The sequence below is a fragment of the Anolis carolinensis genome, chromosome 1, assembly GCF_035594765.1.
Source record: "Anolis carolinensis isolate JA03-04 chromosome 1, rAnoCar3.1.pri, whole genome shotgun sequence".
NCBI classification, from domain to species: domain Eukaryota; kingdom Metazoa; phylum Chordata; class Lepidosauria; order Squamata; family Dactyloidae; genus Anolis; species Anolis carolinensis.
The window spans coordinates 284,117,882-284,140,903 of NC_085841.1; the positions used below are offsets into that span (position 1 = coordinate 284,117,882).

At 39.1% G+C, this 23,022-nt stretch overlaps 1 protein-coding gene across 1 annotated transcript in view; it reads right to left on the bottom strand.

Moving 5' to 3' along the window:
• The window catches only part of bbox1 (gamma-butyrobetaine hydroxylase 1), a 57,462-nt gene that overhangs the window by 31,616 nt on the left and 2,824 nt on the right, over window positions 1-23,022 (bottom strand). Inside the window, exons 2-3 of the mRNA XM_003224250.3 lie at window positions 17,093-17,556; window positions 15,946-16,060 (exon numbers count right to left, since the gene is read on the bottom strand). Of these exons, the coding sequence (XP_003224298.3) occupies window positions 15,946-16,060; window positions 17,093-17,485 (508 nt within the window). The 5' untranslated portion in view covers window positions 17,486-17,556. The remainder of the gene's footprint in view (window positions 1-15,945; window positions 16,061-17,092; window positions 17,557-23,022) is intronic.

The following is a 23,022-nucleotide window of genomic DNA, read 5'->3' on the forward strand; positions in this document are numbered from 1 at the left end:
TGACATTATAAAGAGCCTAACTAATGCTAGATCATGAACTGTGTGCACGTGCCTTTAAGGTAATTAAATGTTGACTTTCTCTTATCCAAAATGCTTAGGACTAGAAGTGTTTTGGATTTCAGATTTATTTTGGATTTTGCAATGCCAGTGTTTGCACATACGGTATGTATATGACAACATATCATGGAGATGGGACCTATGTCTAGACACAAAATTCATTTATGTTTGATATACACCTTATAAACATAGTCTGGAGGTAATTTCATACAATATTTTTAAAGAATTTTATGAATTGATTGATTCACATTCACCCAAGCCTGGAGAATGTAGTCTGGAAAAAGCCAAGTTCATAAAAGTCAGTTCTGAAATGCTATCCAAGAGAAAATGGAAAATTTGTCTACAGTTCCATGCAAACCCCATAATTTTTCATGGAGAGACCAGCTGAAGAGGATAATATCCCCAGAAAAAAAATAAATGATTCCACCATTCATAGGTATTTCCTATATGCTCATCTCAGTGTCACAAGGAAAAGACAATGGATATTATAGTGGGGGTGAGTGGGACAGAGGAAGGAAAAATTTCCAATAAATCAAGAGAGCGGGGGGGGGGGGGGGGAAGGAGATTTATTTTAAGAGTATAGCAAACTGTCTTCAATTATACAGAAGAAATCTAGTTATAGTTAACATAGTTATCATTTTAATGTAATTTTTAGAAAAAGCAAAATGGAACAACTGAAGAAAGACATCAAGAACCATATGCTCAAACTTAATAGTTTAATTAACTTAAAAAAATGTAGAGTCATTTTTCTGATCAATGGCATGCTAATTACACTTATAGACATCTTTTGTCTCATAAAATTATTATAACCATGCAATACGTTTAATGGACTAAATATATTCCAAGATTTAAATGAATCTGCTGAAAAAAGAATAATTTAACCTTGGCATGGTTGCAGCAGATGTTATAGTTTTTCAGGGGAATAGATGTGAATTGTGTTGTTGAATTTTAGAATTGATAGTTTAGCTATCATAACTGCCCTTAACTAAACCATCAACTGTTATAGTGGTAATTTAGTGTGCCAGCTGTGCTCAGGTGTTTTGTGGGCAGACCCTTGTAAAAGGCAGTGTTTCAGTAAACATCTGGCATTCTTATTTTATAGCACTGTTAAGATTATGGACTTTGAACTTGTACAAAATTAGCCCCCACCTTGTCCACATTCAGCAAAGACTTGAAGACATTTATGCTTCAATGTGCTTTTGAACAATAGGTCAGCTTGTAATTTATCTCTGCCCAGCCCAAATTGTTTACTGTCCTGCTTCCAGCACTTTATTCTCATCCCTGGTCCTATTGTTCAGTGTTTTACACAAGCCCTGACCTCTCCCTTACAACTTATTTAGCCACTTTGTGATTTTGATGTTCATGGATGTATTTTATGACATTTTATCCTGTGGTTGTAATTGTTTTTAATTTACTGTTGTTATGTATTTTATTTTATACCTTGTATACTTGTTTCGGCTTGGTTCCCCATGTAAGCTGCCCCAAGTCTATTCAGGGAGATGGAAGTGGGTTATAAAAATAAAGTTATTATTATATTATATATTATTACTATTACAAAATTCAGAGGCTTCACTATTGGGAAGCAAGTTGGGTTAACAGAAATTGTTTGTGATTTGACAACCAGAATCTAGAAGAATCTGATTATTCTTGGAATTGTGAAATACTAGTGTGGAACAAATTTGTTTGGGGTATAACCATGAACTTGAGCACACAGCCCAATCAGCCTGTCTCCTGAGTCCAACCATGAGTGGATCTTCACTGATCCACTCTACTGGGGCCAATCTAGCATGGTGTATGCTGGATTGGCCCCTGGAAGGGTCTGGCAGGCACTCCCCTCAGAGGTGCCAAATGCAAAACAGGAGCAGGAAGTGGATAGGTAATAGCATGTGTCTGCCTTAGATTTAATAAACTCTCATACAATCCTTACTTTTTATCTGAGTTTCATGTTGGCTCAATATGTCATCTTTATCACGGCATGACACCCCACTTTTGGACTATAATTCCTGATCATTGGCGATACTGGCTATAGATTATGAGAGGTGAATTGCAAAACATGTATAACACATGATGCCCTAAATAATGTATTGCTTTGCAGGCTATATTCTGTGGGCAATGGATCCTTCCGTAAGTATTTTACCTATACATATCTCTGATTCCATAGCAAGTGGTATAGTTGTAACATCATTTCAGAGCCCAGCTCCATTTCTGTGATGCATGTTCATTCAAGAAAACCCTCAGGGAAAAAAAAAACCTGAGCTGAAAGTACGTGGCTGGACCTTGACTGCAGAACATTCTTAAATCTAGGAGTGATGTGGCAGAAGGAAACATATCCACTTCAATTATTAAATTCCATTTTGGAAGGCAGGCTAAAACCAGAAACTTTGCAGATCTTCTGCTGAGCTTCTGGGCACAAATTCTGCAACCTATCTTAAATTTTAAAATGTTTACCCAAGATTTTTTGTTTCAAGTTTGTTGCCTCACATGCACGTTTCTTGCGGCAGATATGCAACCCTGTGCAGTCAGCAAAAGCTGCCCTGAGTTAATGACTGTGAATAGTAACAACCATTTTTTATATTTGCAAGGTCTGCACTTTCCAACCACAACTAGCATGTCTGATTTCTCTGGCTTAAGTCTGTTAGGGGGAGAGTCCAAGAAACACAACACACACATCCTAATGTAAACCATCCACACAAATAATCTTTATATCTAACCTTGGGTTTCTAAAAAGCTGTGGCATGAATGACAAGTTGCTAGATTTTTCCAAATGTTCCTCAAATGAAAAAAGCACACAGTGTAATCCTTGAAGAGAAGTACAATCACACCTTATTAAAATTCCACAGCAAATTCCATATTGCTTAGTGTTGAATGTGTTGCACTCAATACAGCACCATTACTTCAAAAAGTTTTTTTCCTCTAAAAATAGAGAATTTGTATTATTCTTCGTAGGAAGTTATGTTGTAGTCACATCTACTGTTTCTTCACTGAAATATGCAAACTTGCCAAATAAATCTATTTAAAGACAAATTTACAATTGATGTGATTGATAGAGCATTGGGTCATATGAAAATGAATGGTTCAAGCTGTAAAGTTTATCTTCTAGTTTTTCATCTTCCTCACATATAAATCTATAAACAAATTTCCACAGCACATTGGATTGGACCCTGAATTCCAGTGAGTAGAACTCTACTATGTAATGCTCCAGATAATTGAAGGGAAAGCAGTTTTCACCAATTTCTTCCTCTTTCAAGTGTTTTCCTGAAAATCTGTTTTCATAGATGGAGGATTGAATCCTCTATAAAATGTGTAAGGTAAATGTGTGAAGGGCGTTTGTGTGCTGTGTATTGGGAACGTTTCTTGTCGTCTTGCTGCTGTCTGTTCGGTGTTGGACTCAGATCTGTAGTTTGGACCTGAACCGGTTTGGCTGGAGACGCTGCTGTTTTGGGTTCCTCCTGCTTTGACCTTGGACTTCGGCTGACGACGCTTCTCTTCTTGCAACTCCCTCTGTTAACCATTTGTGTACTGGTTCTTTTTGTTTTTTCTTAGAGCACTTTGTTTGACTTGTTGCTTTTTGCGTCCAGTTGATCTGGATTACGTTTCTGTTTACCTTTTGGACCAGGTCTCATTTGGGTTTTTGAGTTTTTGACCAGTGGAACTGCATTTAAGTATCCCTGCGTCCTTTTCCTTTTGTTTCAATAAACTCTGTTTTGAAGACACTTTTAAGTTTGGCCCTTTAAGGCATCTGTGATTTCATCATCATCATCATCTAATTACTTATTAATCGCCCTCCATCCAAGATGCTCTAGGTGATTTACAAGATAAAATTGTAAAGGATAAAAACATACATACAAATATTGATAAAATTAACATAGATCAAAAGCTCAAGTAAAGAGCCAGGTCTTGAGTGCTAGGGTAAAAGGCCCTAACTCATGCATGGCTCTCATATAGGGCGGCAAGGCATTCCATAAGGCAGGGGCAGAAATAGAAAAAGCTCTGCGTCTGGTCCTTTCCAAGTGCACTTTTCTAGGACCCGGTACATAAAGTAAGTCGCGTTGGGATGGTCGTTGTGACCTCCGATGATGGGAGAAGGAGAGACGATCCCTAAGGTACGATGGGCCCTGGCCATAAAGAATTTTAAAGGTCAGAACTAGCATCTTATATAGACCACGGTAATCAGTTGGAAGCCAATGCAAATGCTGCAGGACTGGTGTTATGTGGCATTTCATGGGTGTTCTTGTGAGTAGCCTGGCTGCCGCTTTCTGAACAATATGGAGCTTTTGGGTCGTAGACATCGGAAGGCCAAAATACAGGGCATTGCAATAGTCCAGCCTAGATGTGACTGTGGCATGGATGACTGTTGCCAGAGCCTCATCAGATAGATAGGGTGCCAATTGCTTCGCTTGTCGTAGATGGAAAAAGGCCTGTTTGCTGGCAGCAGTGACCTGAGCTTCCATTGTCAGCTGCGAATCCAAGACGACACCCAAGCTCTTAACGGTAGGTGAAGGAGATAGGGCTGCACCATTGAAGGTGGGTAGCAAATGGGTCAAACCAATCGAGCGGCCATGCCAGAGAATCTCAGTCTTCACCGGGTTCACCTTCAGTCTACTAACACGTAGCCAATTTGACAGAGCCTCCAGGCATAGGGTGAAATTGTCTGGTATTGACGTTGTTCCAGGCTCCAAGCGCAGAAGGAGTTGGGTGTCATCCGCATATTGATAGCAGTCTAGGCCAAAACTCTGAGCCAAACTAGCAAGGGGTCTAACGTAGATGTTGAAGAGAAGAGGGGAGAGAATTGCACCTTGGGGTACCCCACATAGGAGGGGAGATCTTTCAGAGACTTGATTCATATACTCCACGCATTGGCTCCGGTTTTGGAGAAATGAGTTGAACCAATTGAGGGCCTGACCGTGAACTCCGGACATGGCAAGATGGTGAATCATTAGATCATAGTCAACTGTGTCAAACATTGCAGTAAGGTCGAGAAGTATCAGTAGCGCTGATCCGCCGCTATCAGACTGGCGACGAAGTTCATCTGTAATGGCAACCAGGACTGTCTCCTTCCCATAGCCAGGGTGGAAACCTGACTGGAAAGGGTCCAGGCTGGCTGTATCATCCAAATTTTTAAAATTCCAACTATTTTCTTCTGCAAAACCACAAAATAATAATTTAAAATAACCAAAACACAAGGCATCATGATGATCCAAGACTTAGGAAAAACTACAAAAGCCACAGCTGGGCAATCAGAAACAACCAAATGTCACCAGTGTGTGCAACATTTCAGTCATAACTTGATTGGGATACACTGAGCATTATAGACAGATAAGTAGATAGACAGATAGTACTATGATTTTTTTAAAGCTGCCAAGCCTCTGAGATAGGGGTTCATAGTACCAGTATATTGTGGTGTCTAATAATGCGCCATATGGAAATTAGTTACAGTCAGATTATTTATTTGTAACCCACTTTCAAGTTTGCAAAATTCTAAAAGCAGAGAACAGAAACTTTAAAAAAAAATCTAAATATAAAATTTGAAACATTAACAAGAATCCAGTCATAATAATTGAATCAGCAACTCTTTCCAATACCAAGGGCGAAATACTACTCAAATAAACATCCATTAAACTTGCCTAAACAAAAATGGTTTACTACACTCCTAGATGGGCCAAGTTCTTTCACCTGGCAATTCTCTGATGTCAAATGATTCCCTAGTTAAAGCTGAAAATGCTTGGTTAGCAAATACTAATAGTTTCGCTTCTGATGAAGATGCCATTTGCAACAAACTTGTTGCCTGCTCCTCAGTGTTTGAAAAAGGTTAATTAGAGGTGCCAATGAATCAGGCCATTAAGCTGATGGAAGCTCTTCAGGGTCTTTAGACAGAAGTCCTTCACAAATCCTGATTGCCTACACTGAAGGTTCATATAAGAATTAGGGCTTTTGTGTACCCAAGGCATATCTTGTTATGGTTGAGCCTTATGGCTCCGATACTGGGAGACGTGGTCGTAAGACTCCTCGGGAGTCAGATACTCTCGAGGAGCGAGAAAGGAAGCGACTGCGGGACTTATTTGCAGAACCATCTGACGAGGATTCCTTTGAGGGTTTTACTGAGAGAATGGAGGAAGAGATGGTTAGCTCAGAGGAGGATGACATGGAATGGACTCGTGTGAGGGAGGATTTGGGTGCCACTGGCAATGATAGTATGGAAGGCGATTGGGGACCTTCAGGATTAGACCCGTGGACAAGCTGGAGGGATGGGATGGGATCCACAGCTGGGGATGCTGTGGGGCGTAGTCAAAGGTGTTTCAGTTCTGATGAGGAAAGTGATGAGGAAACGCCTGGAATTAGGGTAACAGCTGATAGTGATGAGGAGCTGTAAACTGGCATAAAATGGGGTTTAGAAGCAATGGCTAATTGCGTTGGGCAAGGTAATCTGGACGAATGCTTGGGCTCTGTGTGGGAAATTCCTGAAGACGGGTGTGATTCGTTTGCTGACTACGTAAGTTACCAAGGACACTGGGCATAGACGGCGGGAGGAACTGTGTGGGCTTTTGTTGTGCAACCTGTGCTTAATCTTAATAGCTTGGACCTCCGTCGTCTTCTTGACGGACGCCATCTGTTTATTCTGGACTGACTGACTGACTGACTACGGCCTCGGACTCTCCTTCCTGTGATTATCGTTGGACCTGGTGAACTACAAACGTCTGTACCTGCCTCACGACCTTCGGACCGGATTGGAACTTCGCTGACCGCTTCTGCCCTTGAATGCTGCGTTTGTATCTGGAAATTGCTTGCTGTGTGGAGGAGTAACCTCTTAGTTACTCAAACATAGCTTTTGGCAGCAGAGAAGCATCTGCTGCCAGTTTTTTGTATTCCTTTGAACCTTTTGTTCACCAGCTTTTGTTTGTTTTAGTCCCAGGCTGAAGTAAGCTTTTTTGGTTTAACCCGGATTAAACTCCGGTTTAATCCGGTTTATCTTTTGAACGTTTTCCTTGTGTCTTTTTACTTTTGAGGCCAATGTTTGCCTAGCCCTTGTCTTTTACGGGCATTTTTGGTTCTGTAACTCCAATAAACTTTGTTATATCTTATCTTGTGGCGTTCTGTCCTTGACATATCTGGTGTTAAGAGAGAAAACAAACATCTTGAACTTATTGTAGAATCAACATGCTAAACTCTAAAATGTTTGTAATGGTGGCATTACACACTTCCAATCGGTTAACACCTAGCAACCAATGAGTTTCCAACTTAGTCCCATATGTAGTAAAATTCTTTATTCCAATTTGTAAGTTACAAGGACACTCCCAGTGATCTCAGGCCCCTTCCACATGGCTGAATAAAATCCCACATTATCTGCTTTGAACTGTAATATATGGCAGTGTTGACTCAGGGTCCTGCCACACAGCAATATAACCCAGAATATCAAGGCAGAAAACCCCATAATATCTGCTTTGAACTGGGTTATCTGAGTCCACACTGCCATACATTCTCATTCAAAGGAGATAATGTGGGATTTTATTTAGCTGTGTGGAAGGGGCCTCAGATAATCCAGCTCTAAGCAGATATTGTGGGATTTTCTGACTTGATATTCTGGGTTAGTTGGCTGTGTGAAAGGGCCCCAACTCTTTCCCCCCATTAAGGTAAGGAGGTGGTATATGAAAGGCAATAGGTGAGTAGTAGGCATTGAAAAATATCAGGCTCCACAAACTCTACCAAGATGCAAATCTGTGGTCTCTTCATATAAAACTTTCTTCTTTGGGTTTAGAACCTTCTACAATAAATACAGATAGCTCAGTTTCTAACACCACAAGTTTCTAGAATTCTGCAAATATTCTTCTACAACATGGACAATAATTACTAACATGGATATGAAAGAAACAGCTATCATTAAATGTAGTGTGATGACAAACATGCTTCAAGCACTGGAAAGCAACTGACTAAACACCAAGCCAAGCAAGAACAAAAGTTTCCCCAAAGAAGTGATGAATGAACGGGCTGCTAAGCAAAAAGAATGCAATATTATTTCTATATAGGTATTCTAAAAGGATGTACATGGTGGGTCTATACATGCTGGCCATGTGCCTGCTACCCACAACTTTCCCATATATAGTGGGAAAATAAATTAAGTGCATTTTTATAATTGGGAATCCAACACACAGTTCCCGTTGCATATATTCTTTAACTAAAACATATTTGTCTCATTTGATGGCATCAACACAAGTTCTTGGATATTTTCACCATGTCAGCTATGCATTAAATCAATTCTTGGTTAATCCCGATGCAAAACAAACACAAAGAAAAGTCACCTTCTTATATGTACTAATCTGGCTTCCTCTGTGTATATGGAGGGGGACATATAAATCTGTCATTTTTTACACACATCAAATTTTTACTATTTCAATGCAATGGAAAAGTCCATCAGAGGAGTTTATACCTGTGGAAAACGGGATAAAACCATAGCCATATAGCAATTATGACATGCTATTACAGCAAATAAGTGAAGTTTTGAACAGTAAGACTGCAATCTGAGATGGGCCCTTGAAAGATATTTGGATCAAGTTTACAGTTTTTGGAAGATTTCTTTTGTAACTCTAGTTACATTACTCCAAGTACAGTAGAGTCTCACTTATCCAAGCTAAACGGGCCGGCAAAAGCTTGGATAAGCGAATATCTTGGACAAGCGTCCAGAGGAGGGCGACTAAAATGATTAAGGGTCTGGAGAACAAGCCCTATGAGGAGCGGCTTAAAGAGCTGGGCATGTTTAGCCTGCAGAAGAGAAGGCTGAGAGGAGACATGATAGCCATGTACAAATACGTGAAGGGAAGTCATAGGGAGGAGGGAGCAAGCTTGTTTTCTGCTGCCCTGCAGACTAGGACACGGAACAATGGCTTCAAACTACAGGAAAGGAGATTCCACCTGAACATCAGGAAGAACTTCCTCACAGTGAGAGTTGTTCGACAGTGGAACTCTCTCCCCGGGGCCGTGGTGGAGACTCCTTCTTTGGAGGCTTTTAAGCAGAGGCTGGATGGCCATCTGTCGGGGGTGCTTTGAAAGCAATTTCCTGCTTCTTGGCAGGGGGTTGGACTGGATGGCCCATGTGGTCTCTTCCAACTCTACTATTCTATGATTCTATGAATCTATTAATAAGGAGGGATTAAGGAAAAGCCTATTAAACATCAAATTAGGTTATGTTTGTACAAATTAAGCACCAAAACATCATGTTATACAACAAATTTGACAGAAAAAGTAGTTCAATACGCAGTAATGTTATGTTGTAATTACTGTATTTACGAATTTAGCACCAAAATATCACGATATATTGAAAACATTGACTACAAAAATGGCTTGGATAATCCAGAGGCTTGGATAAGTGAGGCTTGGATAAGTGAGACTCTACTGTACCAGCATACCCATCTGTCCATTCATCAATTTGTGCAATTGGAGCTTATTATTTTCCAGCGTACAACAAGGAATATTATTTCATTTTAAAAAATGAAACTCAAATGTAGCTACATCTTGAAAGTCTATTAAGAAGACAGGTATTGTCTTCTCTGCCAGCATTTGCTGGTGGTAAACCATTCTACTCACACCTTTCATTATTTTGCCATTTCAGCATGGTGCATTGTTTCCACTATTGACCACACTCAGGATAATTTCCACTTTGCTACTACAGGATACACTTGAAGGCCATGAATTATGAAAATGGAGTTGTTAAAACATTCTAAAAAGGCATGCCATAAATGCTCTGACAGGGTAACTTTTCAAAGGCAGCACTAAAATAGTTGCATTGAAAAATGTGTTTATTTTTCAAACCATATGCAGGAAATTTTAATAGCTTAGATTTCAGGAAAAAAGTCCAGTAGTGTCCATTCATGTCTTTCAAAATCAATTTTGCTACTACTGATGAAAAGCAGATCTATGGGCTACCAAGAAAAAGAAAAAAAATCTTGCCAAAACACAGCATGGACTTAATCAATGAGCTGTAGAACTTTTCACATTCTTTAAGAATGTGTCATTCATTAGATAAACTGATTATATCATTCCCCCCTTTAGATGGTATCTGCCTAATTGGAAAAGACATAAAAACTAGCATTTCAGACAGAAAGCCCTTTGTTCCAAACATACCAGTACTAGCAAATATGCTAGTGGGGAAGCATTTTCCCACTGGAGAGCACATTCAAATGTGTGATTTCCCTACCCTAGGTTTGATAGGGCTAGTCTGCTGACTGCATGTCTTAATTCTAATGCAAATGAATAGAACAAAGATCCTGATATCCCACCTGCAGAGATGAGGAAGGCGCCTTGGGTCGGCCTAACACAGAAAGACTCCATGAGCCTGTACCAACTGAGCTCTCGTGAGGTTGAAGATTTGGCCAATGAGTTTCTAAACCTTTATTTATAGATCTCAGGGCGGTATAAAATAAACTGTTTATTTATTGTTACTGATATTTACCTACTTGATTAATTAGTTTAAACCAGAGGTCATTTACCCAGTCCCTGGCCTAAGCTTAAGACTTAGGGTCACCCTAAGTCTGAAACAACTTGAAAGCACACAACAATTCTAATTAACTTGACTATGTGTCATCAGCCAAAAGCAGCCCCACACTTCCAATTGAAAAACTGGTAAGTTTCTGTTGGTTAAAATAGTTCATTACACAGAATAGGTGGGCCAGAAGATTGTGAACTCACAGTAGCTAACAAATAGAGAACCAAGGGAGGAGCTATGAGGCTGGACTCAGTGAATAGAGGGGAGGGATTTGGACTGTTTTGTTGTGCCTCTCTGAGAAGGACGCCAAGTCCAGCTGAACTGCTTTTAAAATAGACTAATCTTGGTCTTCTGACTTTGTCATAATTTTCTGAGCAATAGTCCTTTATATCACACACCCACCCTTGCATTTAACTATTTGACTTATACCACATTTCATGGCATTTAGAAGTGTGCTCACCTAATAGGTAAAGGTTTTGCCCTGACACTAAGTCTTGTCGTGTACAACTCTGGAGGTTGGTGCTCATCTCAATTTCTAAGCTGAAGAGCCACTGTTGTCCGTAGACACCTCCAAGGTCATGTGGCCGGCATGACTGCATGGAGTGTGGTTACCTTCCCATCGGAGCGGTACCTATTGATCTACTCACGTGCTTTCGAACTGCTAGGTTGGCAGAAGCTGGGGCTAACAGTGGGAGCTCTTCATGCTCCCCGTATTCGAACCACTGATCTTTCGGTCAGCAAGTTCAGCAGCTCAGTGTTTTAATCTGCTGTGCCACCAGGGGCTCCTCTGCTCACCTAATGAGAGCAGTTATTTGGAGCATGGCATTTCCAAGCTCACCTTTAGGTTCGGTTGGATCCTCTTTAAGAAATTGTGTTATGAATGGTACTTCCTTTTCCCCTCATTCATTCATGTACTGTATTAGTATTTTAATCTTATTTCTATGTTTTTTGATACATGTGTTTTAATGGTCTGATGTTTTTAATCTATGTATTTTAACTATATTGTATCCTGTCTCAAGCTTTGAGGAGAGATAGGTAAGAAATTATTATTATTATTATTATTATTATTATTATTATTATTATTACTACTACTACTACTATGATTAACAATCATAATCTCTCTGTTCACCATCTCCGTGGTTCAACTGCTGAATTTCTGCTTTTGTGCTGTTTGTTGTTACATTTTGTTTATAATAGTACAAGTGTAAGCTGTCCTAAGGGCTCTTTCAAAAGCCAAAAGTCAAAATAAAAATAATTTCAAAACAGAAATAATAACTTAGAATACCAAAAACATATTCCATGTCAACTAGGGATAGTAAATACTGTTTTTGTCCAGGAATTGTTGGAAATGTACCAAAGTCACGCTCTCTCATCTGTGAATGAAAGATCATCTTGCAGAAGAAGTGAGAATCACATCTTCGGCCAGAGTTTGGATGCAGCAGACTGTCCAGTATAGATTTGCCAAATCTCACTGCTCATTTAAAAGTGACATCTCTCCTTTAGATGAGACAAAGGTAAAAAGTTTATTGGTTTGAGGGATTCATCTCTAGGCAAGAGGGAAGGACACTGTGCAAATCTCCACCTAAAGTATGAGAGCAGCAACTTGCTACAGTTTGCAAAGCTGAATTGATTTGTTGATGCAACTGACAAAGGCTCTCCAGGGAAGCTACCGTGTTTCCCCGAAAATAAGACAGTGTCTTATATTAATTTTTGCTCCCAGAGATGCTCTAGGTCTTATTTTCAGGGGATGTCTTATTTTTCCATGAAGAAGAATTCACATTTATTGTTGAACAAAAAATGAACATTTATTATATACTGTACAGTAATTGTCATCACAAACCAGCATAACCAGACAAACTGTGAATCCTATCGAGAATTTCTTGTTACTACCATTATTTCCATGTACAACAATCTATGGTACGTAGATTTACCAAACCTGCATGCTCTGGTGTTCTGTCCGGCAGGCATGCTTCCAAACACAAACGGTGCTAGGTCTTATTTTCGGGGGAGGCGTTATATTTAGCAATTCAGCAAAACCTCTACTAGGTCTTATTTTCTGAGGATGTCTTATTTTAGGGGAAACAGGGTACATATTTACTTTGATAGTTTTTTCCTTCTCTCACAGTCACAGCAGTGTGGGGTCTCACCCCTGATCTGGGAACAATCTGTTTAGCTAAGACTTGTGTCTTAATTTTCAAACAGGAATATGTTACTTGTCTTCCTTTGAATGATGAGCAAATGCCATTGCTACCTAATGCATAATGTTTGATGGTATAATCAGCAGCCATTGCCGAGGTTTCAAATTTTGGCCTGGAAATGTCAGGATCTGGAACAATCCTGAACTGGCAACAGCAGAATGGCTTGTAGCAAAGTAGTGGAGATGCAGGGTATTATGCTACTCTTGCAGACTGAGTTTTCTATTGTGTGTATATGTATACCTTTATACTTCTCAATAATCTGATTAATGAATCTTTTAAATAAATACACACATACATTTCTTAATATTTTATAAGAAAAAAAACATTATGCCATCCGCCACAAAGGAAAAGGCCACGTTGATCCCTAGAGATAAGCTAAGTTTGGCTCTGTTTGAAATCTGAACAGGATTCCAAGAAGTTACTGACTTTACACAACCATTTCATTTCCTAGAACTCAGTTAAAGAACATTATACTAATACCCAGGCTAACAGAGGTAGTTTATATTATTCAATTAAAGCATTTATGAACAGTTTGCTTCATTGCTCTCAGGGGAAATCTAAGTTTCTGAATTGTAAAATGCTCTGGCTTGGGAACAAAACAGCTCCTGTGTTTTATATTTTCTTTTACTCTCCTCACTACTCTACCCTTTCAACAGCTCACCAGAAAAAGGATGCTGAATTGGTTTACCTGTTTATCAATTTACCTGTTTAAAAAATAGGGCATAACGCTGCATAAGTATTGTGTGCATTGCTCAGGGCACCAACCACCTAGGAACTTAGAAACATCTTATTGGCTGCATGGAAAAGTAAAAGAAATGGTTTTCTTTAACAGCATGACACATATTTCTAAGCTAGTAGGGACATGCTAATGATTTCCTTCATCCATATTCAGCAAATGTTCATAAACAGTGCCATTCTTGATTGCATTTCAATCATGTGTCTGAAACTGATGGGGGATGGAAGGAGAGCTTGTTGAATGAATGGAGACACCTGGGGGATTACAGCTTGAAATCTTGTTTTTGTACTACCTCTATTGTCAGGAATGTTCAAGTACTGTTGAAGAACTTAATATTTAGCAAATGCAGGAAATCATATTGAACATTGGAAATTTCACTCTCCAACAAAGGAAATAGCTATTTCATAAAACTGTCTGGCATGGGAACTTAGTGTTTATTGTGCATATAGCTTTAGGAATTTATGCATGGTTGCAAAAATTAATAGAATAGAATCCAGGCATAAAGTGAACCTAAGAGGCTGTATAAACAAATGAGCGTAACATATCTCCCTCCCTATGAATAGTAGTTAACTTTTATAGGTTGGACACAAAAATATCAATCTGTTATTTCAAGTAACATCCAAGTGACATTTTTAGGAAGGCTGAGTATTTACAGGTCACATGTAAACAGTCTCTCCTGTGGAAAAGACTTTTAGATTGGCCTGGAAGGATGTGACAGTTTCATCATAGAAATGCAGCTACAGTTCTAAGGATAGCTTCTGTCTTTCTGGCAACAGAATGTGACAGAGCTCCCCAAAAATGACACTGTGGTGTCAGGAAGCAGTCCTTGGATAATCCTGATATGTGAACTAAAAACCAACGATTTTTAACTTGTGCTGTTTCCTTTCCTTACCCTTTTGTCGTTTTGGATATTTACAAATCCCTTCTCTGTACCGATGTAAGTGGTTCTATCAGCTCTTCTTGTTTAAATAGTAGGATCTTTAAAGGGTTATACTGCCAAACACAGACTGCTCCAACAAAGAGCTAGGCAGCCTATAGCTTGTGATCTGATTCCTGTAGCCCTCAGCCTAAGTTATGAAGACTTCTGCAAGTGGCCATTTCAAGCTCCTCAGTAGCCCACCAGGTGGAGAGGATGAGTAAGACACAGAGGAAAGACATCAAGGAGTGAGTTTAGTTATTTGTAAGTTTTCCCTGTGTATTGTTACTCCTAAGCTTCTGACAGGTTTTTCCCAAGTGAATACTGTCCAGTTTTCTGTTAAATTCAAACTAGAGGAAGGGCTTTGGATCAAATTCAGTTGCAAATGCTCTGTGCGACCTAAAGTAAAGATGGCAATATATAATATATGTGAAAACTGGCACCCAACACTTCCTGTGTTGCCCATCCTTGAGTTAGAATGTCCTCTAATAACACCAGTGGTGGTCTTTCAAGGGAACTTTCCAAGCTGAAATGTCTGCTGACTTTGAACCACAGGATCCTTACATGCCACAGAACTTGTCTCTGAAGCATGTTCTGATATACAGATTCCTTTTCGTTTTGTTTTTACAAGGCACAGGCCAAATGTGTTTGGATTCATCATCACAGAATATCAACTGTGATTGCACCCTAGGACAAAACAAACATTACCTCACCCATTTGGACTAGAGGGAAAGATCAGTAGTTGTGGACTGTTTTTCAGTGAATTTGAAGCTGTTCATAGAAACATTACCCCCACCCTCAATTATTAATGTTCTTAGTGAGAAAACCTGGATAAATGTCCAAGTAACCTAGAATCCTTTCTAAAAGTGCTTTAAGATGTTCCAAGTTTGTGGGCTGAATGCAAGACTTGATAGATTACATGAATATGTGTGTGTGTGTGTTAAAAGGATAAATTTGCTATGTTTCACTGGTGTAGAGACTGTCATACAGAAACAAAAATGTAGATTTCTAAAAGTATGTTGCAGTATGTTGCATCAGATAAGTGGAGCTAAGCCTATCATAGATCTGCAACTGAGAAAGCAGATTTAGTCTACAAAAACTTCTGCTACTAACTTCATTCTGATTGTCTCTAAAGTACAAGACCCCTTTGCATAACTTTATAGAGAGTTCTTTGTTTTTTTCACAAATCTTCAAGTTTCTTGCAATAATACATAGTGTATTTCCATTTCTTTTAGTCAAGAGCATGGACATGACACCTCCTAGCTCTATATTAAATATTCAACTTAAAAATAATTAGTCTGTGCTATTAAAAACGATATTTGCCTAAATGCCCTTAAAGACACTAGATGATTGGATGGGGGAGCCACTAATGAATTCCAGTTGCTGTGGTCTATATTCAGATTGGCAAATCCCCTCTGAATATTCCTTGCTGAAAAAAAACCCTATGAAATCCATAGAGTCACCACATGTCAACAGTATGCGTGCTTTAGTAGGTAACTTGAAGGTACATGCTTATTAAAAATGGTGTTGCCTTGGTACAATTCAGTGAGGTGGTGATCCTTACCTGGTAAAAACAACTCTTCTTGGACTTGTGCTCTTGCTTGTTCAGAAAAACATCTTTTTTTCAGCCATTCAGCCTCAAATTCACTTGTATGGTCATCTGGCCATATAATGTACACCTTATTGCATAAAATAAAAAGAAAACTTTGTTGAAGGAGGAGAGGGAGGTGAGTTTCACTGATTCCTTTGCAGTGTCACTTCCCCGCTGTTCCACAAAGCCCTCCAATCCTCAGTTGCTGATTTTCAAGGGACAAAAGGGGGAGCAGGGAGAAGGAAGGGGCAGTCACTGGCAAATACTACCTCCTTTCCTTTTTAACCAGAAGCATAGTTTAAGCCACTCAAAAGTTACCTGCCAAGAGAAGGAGCATTTCCACTTGCGAGGGAATCTAACTGAATGTACAGATACAAAGTCTTTGTTCAAAGTACAGTCTTTCTGAGCTGTCCTAGACTTACTTCCTTTGAGGTCAGTCCCAGTGTGCTCAGTGAGACTTATTCACGACTCTCAATTAAGTGCAGAGAGCACAGATGGAAAACCTGTAACCCAAGGGTAATTTCAAAAGCCTCATATAACTGATCAGTTAAGATCTTTCTAAGAACTACGAGTCCCTAACTCAGCAGCTTTCTTGGGAAGAAAGAACAGAAAGAGAAAAGGACATACAACACAAACTGAATGGAATATACACACATAGAGATGGAGGTGCTACAAATAGATCCATGGCAGTTAGAGTAGTATCACCAAACTGTTGTGATTGCATAGTGGAAGAGATAAGGGGGAGAGAAAGAAAGAGAGGACAAGAGGAAACAGCTCATATACTCCTGATTTTGGCCCTTTCCACCATAAGGTCCTGCCAAATGCTTGGAGAAGTTACTTTCTGTATTATAAGGCCCCAAAATCCCAAGTCAGCACTGGGCAATTTGGAGAGTGACAAATCAGAAGTTATTTCTGTAGATTCCAATTTTACCAACTGTTAGTATACAATATAATCTGATATAGTTACTCCAGAGGAAATGAATACACACGCCCCGGTGTATGAAATTAGAGCCTTAAATAATTTATCCCTGCTACAAAAAAAGAAAAGGAGATGGATTAAAATTAATATAAAATAATGTATAATAATTAGCGTTAAACACACACACACACACACAATTACCTTTTTCCTTTCTGTCACACCAATATCCTTTGCCTCAATGTTGATATCTAGATTTTCAAGAAGCAGTTTGCGTGCTTTAGCAGTGTGTAAATAGCAGTCAGGGCACTGGCAGTTGTCTCGTAGCCACACAGAGGGATAAAGGCTTTTACTTCCATCTTCCCAATGAACACAAATAAACTGATTTGCTTCCAGAGTTTCAACATTCTGGATGGCTGCACTCATGTCAAAAGTTTGACTTGCCCGTGCTATCCCAGAAGAATGTTGCCAAGGCCTCCTGCTCAGAGAGAAACGCCTTAGATGACTGAACTTGGCCTTTTGTGCTTGTAGCAGAGTTTGACAACAATCTTGATGGACTTTCAGTCTTAATAAATATTTCACAACTGCAGTCCACATCTTCACCTTCGCTTGATTGATCTTCGTGCAGATGAAGTCCCTTTGCCCCAATGACACTTTTCAGCTCAGACCTGTAGGAATAAAGCATGTTGTTGAAAGGCTAGAAGGAAGAAGGATTCTATTCTAATGTAATGTAATGTAATGTAATGATAAGCCATCTAGGCACCTCTGTATTGTCCTGTTTGCAACAAGGTAGCCCAAGCTCAGTGTGGCTTGCAGCTGTACTCATATTATATCTGGACCTACATAAAGTGCTATCTGCCTCTAACTCTCCACTGACCAAAAATAGCAAAAAAATTATGGGAGCTTTTCAAACAGGAAATCCAGGCATGCCAGATTGCTTTCACACACCTTCACACATCAACTAGTATATACAGGGGTGAACATGGGACAGAAAAAACCTAAAACATAGCTAATCCAGCAACGTCCTAGATGTCAACAGTCCCACTGATGATGACTCCATGCAAAGTTGATGGAGAAGCACACATCTATTATGCTAGTCTAAAGTTTACACAGGAAGGGGGGGATTATATAGCTCTCCAGATGTTGTTGGAATGTATACCTCAGCATTCCTTATTACCGTCTATGTTGGCTAGGGCTCATGGAACTTGCAATCCAATGCATCTGGAGAGCTGCATAGTTCCCTTCCCTAGTTTACTGAAAGGACATTTTTCCTGGAAAAATCATAAAGTGAAACTTTATAGTATTCCTTGATTCTATAAAGTTAGCTGGGTGGATGGAAGCAATCATTAGACATTAAGAACTAGACTTGAAGCAACATTAATACCCAGTTCCTACTACCTCATAGTCACAGAGACTGCCAAATGAAATATCTTTAATTTTAGTGTTTTTCTTTGCAAGCTGCAAAAGAGGGAACTGCAGACTGCATGAAATCGGTACATCATCTACTTGCATGGTACAATAATAAGGAAAATATGAGATATATTTGTGCTAGTATATGTGCTATGCCAGCCATTACATTTTAAATGGTTGGTGCGTGTTTGTTTAAAAATATACATATACAAAAGAGTTGCTGTTTGACAAGACAAGACAAGATTGCATACATAATGCTATTTCACCAATCCCTTGAATGTACATAAGTGTTCTGTAGGTCAGGGCACTCACTAAAACTAGCAAGGCCTTTCTGACTAGCAGTATTCTCATACTTTATGTAGGATCTGTATGTGTCTCACCAAGAGTGCAGCAACAGAAATGGGCAAAATGAGGTCATTGTGCTAAGAATTCGTTTCCAAATTTCATGCATTTTAGAGAGTGATATACTGAAATTTGTTCACACACAAATAACATTTATTGTTGCATTTGTATGTTTGGCTTACTTCCCCTTTGAGTGCAATGAGGAAGCTGCAGATCCTGCATTCTATTCTTTTAAAAGATTTTAAATGTCCTATTTCCAGACCTTTGTACTAGTTAGAAGGCCTTGGACTAGGAATATAATAGATGTCAACTTCTATTGATTAAAGACATATGAATGCCGAAACCTCTTTTAAGTTGACGTTGTTTCAACTATGGAGAAGGATGAAATAAAGCTTTCTGGGCTACATTTCTTTTATGTCTTTCCTTGAAACTGGATGGCGTGAAGCTTCCACTAATATCAATGGAAAAATATCAATTTATTCCAGCTGAAGAATTTGCTCATTATGGAACAAAAACATAATTTACAACAGCAAAGGTATTCCACACTACATTTTTGATTAGGCAATACATTTTTAAAAGATTTTGTTATATAGTTTACACAATAGTTACAAAAGACATTAACCTCTTATACTCTGCAATAGATAAGATGAAATTGAAAATTGAAAGATAAGTTAATAAATAAATATATGAAATTAATTCCATGCCAGTTAGAGAAAGCAATGCATGAACCACTGAATTTGGCTCACTTTTTACGCAAAGCAAATGCTCAAAGTAAATCAATTCCAGACGTGAAAACTGGTTTTGAAACAGGCCAATAAGTTTCAAATAAATCATCATTCTAAGTTCTTCTGATATCTAATCTTGGTGTTGTGGTTTTAGGTATCCAAGGATTGCTGTGCTGACCTTTTTATAGCTGAAGGATGGTTGGAGCACTGCAACAAACTTTTAATAGCTGCTGTTATTCAGATATAGCAACAGCAATATTGGAAAAGATGTAGAAGATGGAACAAGCTTATTTTCTTCTGCTCCAGAGACTAGAATCCTAACCAATGAATTCAAATGTCATGAAAAGAGAGTCAATTTAAACATTAGGAAGAACTTATTTAATCACTGATGGACAGTGGCATATGCTGTCTCAGAGTGTAGTGAAGTCTCATTCTCTGGAGATTTTTAAGCAGAAGATAGATGGACATCTTTCAGGAAGGCTTTGGTTGTATATTCTTGCATGGAGGAGGCGATCTAATGGTCCTTGTGCTTCCTTCCAACACTTGGATTTTATAACTCACGGCATATTCTGGGCCTCAAAACACAAAAGCAATGAGCTGTCCCTTTCTATATCACTCAAGTAATTTTGAGAAGATGTAGAAGACAAAGACCCCATTAACACTGTTTGAAACTACATTATATAGTCAGTTTAGACTCATATCATGCAATTCAATGCAGTTAGACTACATTATATGAGTCCACATTGACCATATAATGCAGTTTCAAACTGCATTATATGGCAGTATAGATGGAGCCATACTGTGATTCTGTCTTACGTACTTTTCTGGAAGTAATGTAGCGATGATGTATGGGAGAAATTCCCATGTGCCCTCAGGCTTCAAGCTTTCTTGTTGCACAAATCCTGAATTGCCCCACTCATTCTTGCTGGTCACAGGAGTGCCTTGTTCTGACATCAGCAGGGGCAACTGTGGTGACTAGGCACTTGAACAGAGAGCTACATGGAATGTAGGAGCAATGGTGGTGACAACGTGGAGAAGTAAGTGTGCCAATGTGTTGTCTATCAATAAAACAAGTTTTAATCACAGATATAATGTGGTATATTCTCTCTTAATTGTTCAATTGAACTGCGAATGAAGAGCACAATACCATGTAGTGTAGACTTACCATAAATAAAGGTAAAGGTTTTCCCCTGACATTAAGTCCAGTCGTGACCGACTCTGGGGGTTGGTGCTCATCTCCATTTCTAAGCCGATGAGCCGGCATTGTCCGAAGGCACCTCCAAGGGCATGTGGCCGGCATGACTGCATGGACCACTGTTACCTTCCCGCCGGAGCGGTACCTATTGATCTACTCACATTGGCATGTTTTCAAATTGCTAAATTGGCAGGAGCTGGGGCTAACAGCGGGCGCTCATTCCGCTCCCGGGATTTGAACCTGGGGACTTTCGGTCTGCAAGTTCAGCAGCTCAGTGCTTTAATACACTGCTCCACCACCAGGGGCCCCATAAATACTCATGTATAAATTGACCTCATGTATAAGCTGAGGACAGGTTTTGGGGCCAACATTACGGATTTTGATATGATCTGTGGATGAATCAATGTCATTGTGTGGAGAAGGGAAATCACCATTGGTGTGTCACCATTTCCCTGCCCAGGCACTCAAAAACAAAAACAAAAAACAAACAAAAACCCAGAGGTGACACAATTGCTGGCAGAGTAGAAGGGGTTGGTACTTCTTTTAGGTTCTATCAGGATGGACTAAGCTCTTGGCTTTCACCACTATACTCAAAGAAGGGCATAGTTCATTTTTTAACAAGAGTTAAGGTACACTACCCACACTGACCCATGGATAAATCAACTCAGTTTTTTGGGGGGTTGTTTTTCTTGACTAAAGATTTATACAGGAGTATAAAAGATACATCAATTCTTTGCTTCATGGGTCACTTTTGACAATACAGTCCTTTGATTTCTCTTTATCACAATGGCATCTCTACAGTACTGCTAATTTGCACATATATTAAGAATTATAGCTAGAAGGCTGAGAGCATATTGACTAAAATATGGCATTTCCTGGCAGCCATAGCTTTAGTGTACATAGAAAAATGTAATTTAAGAATAACATTATGAGGCAAAGAGGGAGACAGTCAGGATGCTACCCTGTTTTCCCTAAAATAAGACATCCCCAAAAAATAAGACCTAGTAGAGGTTTTGCTGAATTGCTAAATATAAGGCCTCCCCTGAAAGTAAGACCTAGCCCTGTTTGTGTTTGGAAGCATGCCCGCTGAACAGAACACCAGAGCATGCAGGTTTGGTAAATGTATGTACCATAGATTGTTGCACATGGAAATAATGTTAGCAACAAGATATTCTTGATAGGATTCACAGTTTGTCTGGTTATGCTGGTTTGTGATGACAACTACTGTACATGATATAATAAATGTTCTTTTTTTTGTTCATCAATAAATGTGAATTCTTCCTCATGGAAAAGTAAGACATCCCCTGAAAATAAGATCTAGCACATCTTTGGGAGAAAAAATTAATATAAGACACTGTCTTATTTTCGGGGAAACACGGTAGTATATGACCACTGAAGAAGTGGGAGTTCATAATATATGAGGTGAGATTTTAAATGCCTTATTGAAATGTGTTTTAAATATTCCTCCTGCAGTGGTTATAAATTCTGTGAAAGAGTCAAGTCTTTTATAAGGCAATACTTGGCTTGCAACATTATAGTATTTCATACTCTTACTAGATTAGTACCATACTGACCAGGAAGACCACCTATGCCTTGACAATGTAGAAACAGCTCAGACTGAATTCACTGTGGAATAGTCTTTTAAAAGAGATCAGAGGAAGGTCCACTATATAAACGGTACTGGTAGTTTTATGGCCAGCAACACTGCAGTTAACTGCACATAAACCCTACTGCATTAGCCAATTCCTGATGGGATGAGAAAATAAGACATACTTGTCTTACACAAACAGTAATTACCTTTGAATCCCTTCTGCAGCCATTTGTACCAAGTAGAATAATGATTCATTTTTATTTGCATGAAGTTAAAACCTCTATGGCTTTGTTCTATAGAATTTTGGGGTTTGTAGTTTTGTGAGCAATTATAAGAGCTGAGAACTAAACAAACAAACAAAAACAACTACAAACTGGAAATCTCAGGACTCCATAGGATGCTGCCATGGAAATTAAGGTGGAACCATAGCACTACAATGTGAAAGAGCCCTAAATGAAAGTTTCTATGCTCATGTGAGAACAAGACTTACAAAATCTCAGAATAGATGTTATTGTGCAATTGTCTTGACTCATTCGTGAGTTTTTTTTCTGGGTGAGAAAATGGTTCTTTACCTTGTGTCTCATCTTCCATCCTCATTTTTCTATTGTTGCTTTTATCTGTTTTCTTTTCTTAAAATGAGAAAGCTGGAAGAGGTGTGCAGTCTCTTTTGCACGAGGCACTGCTCTTTGTATAATGTACCATAACAATGTGTTGTTGAAAATATGGCTGGAATCACTGGGTTGCTGTGAGTATTCTGGGCTGTATGGCCATGTTCCAAAAGAATTCTCTTCTGACATTTCACCTCTGAGGCATCCTCTGAGGATGCTTGCCATAGATATGGGTGAAACATCAGGAGAGAATACTTCTGGAA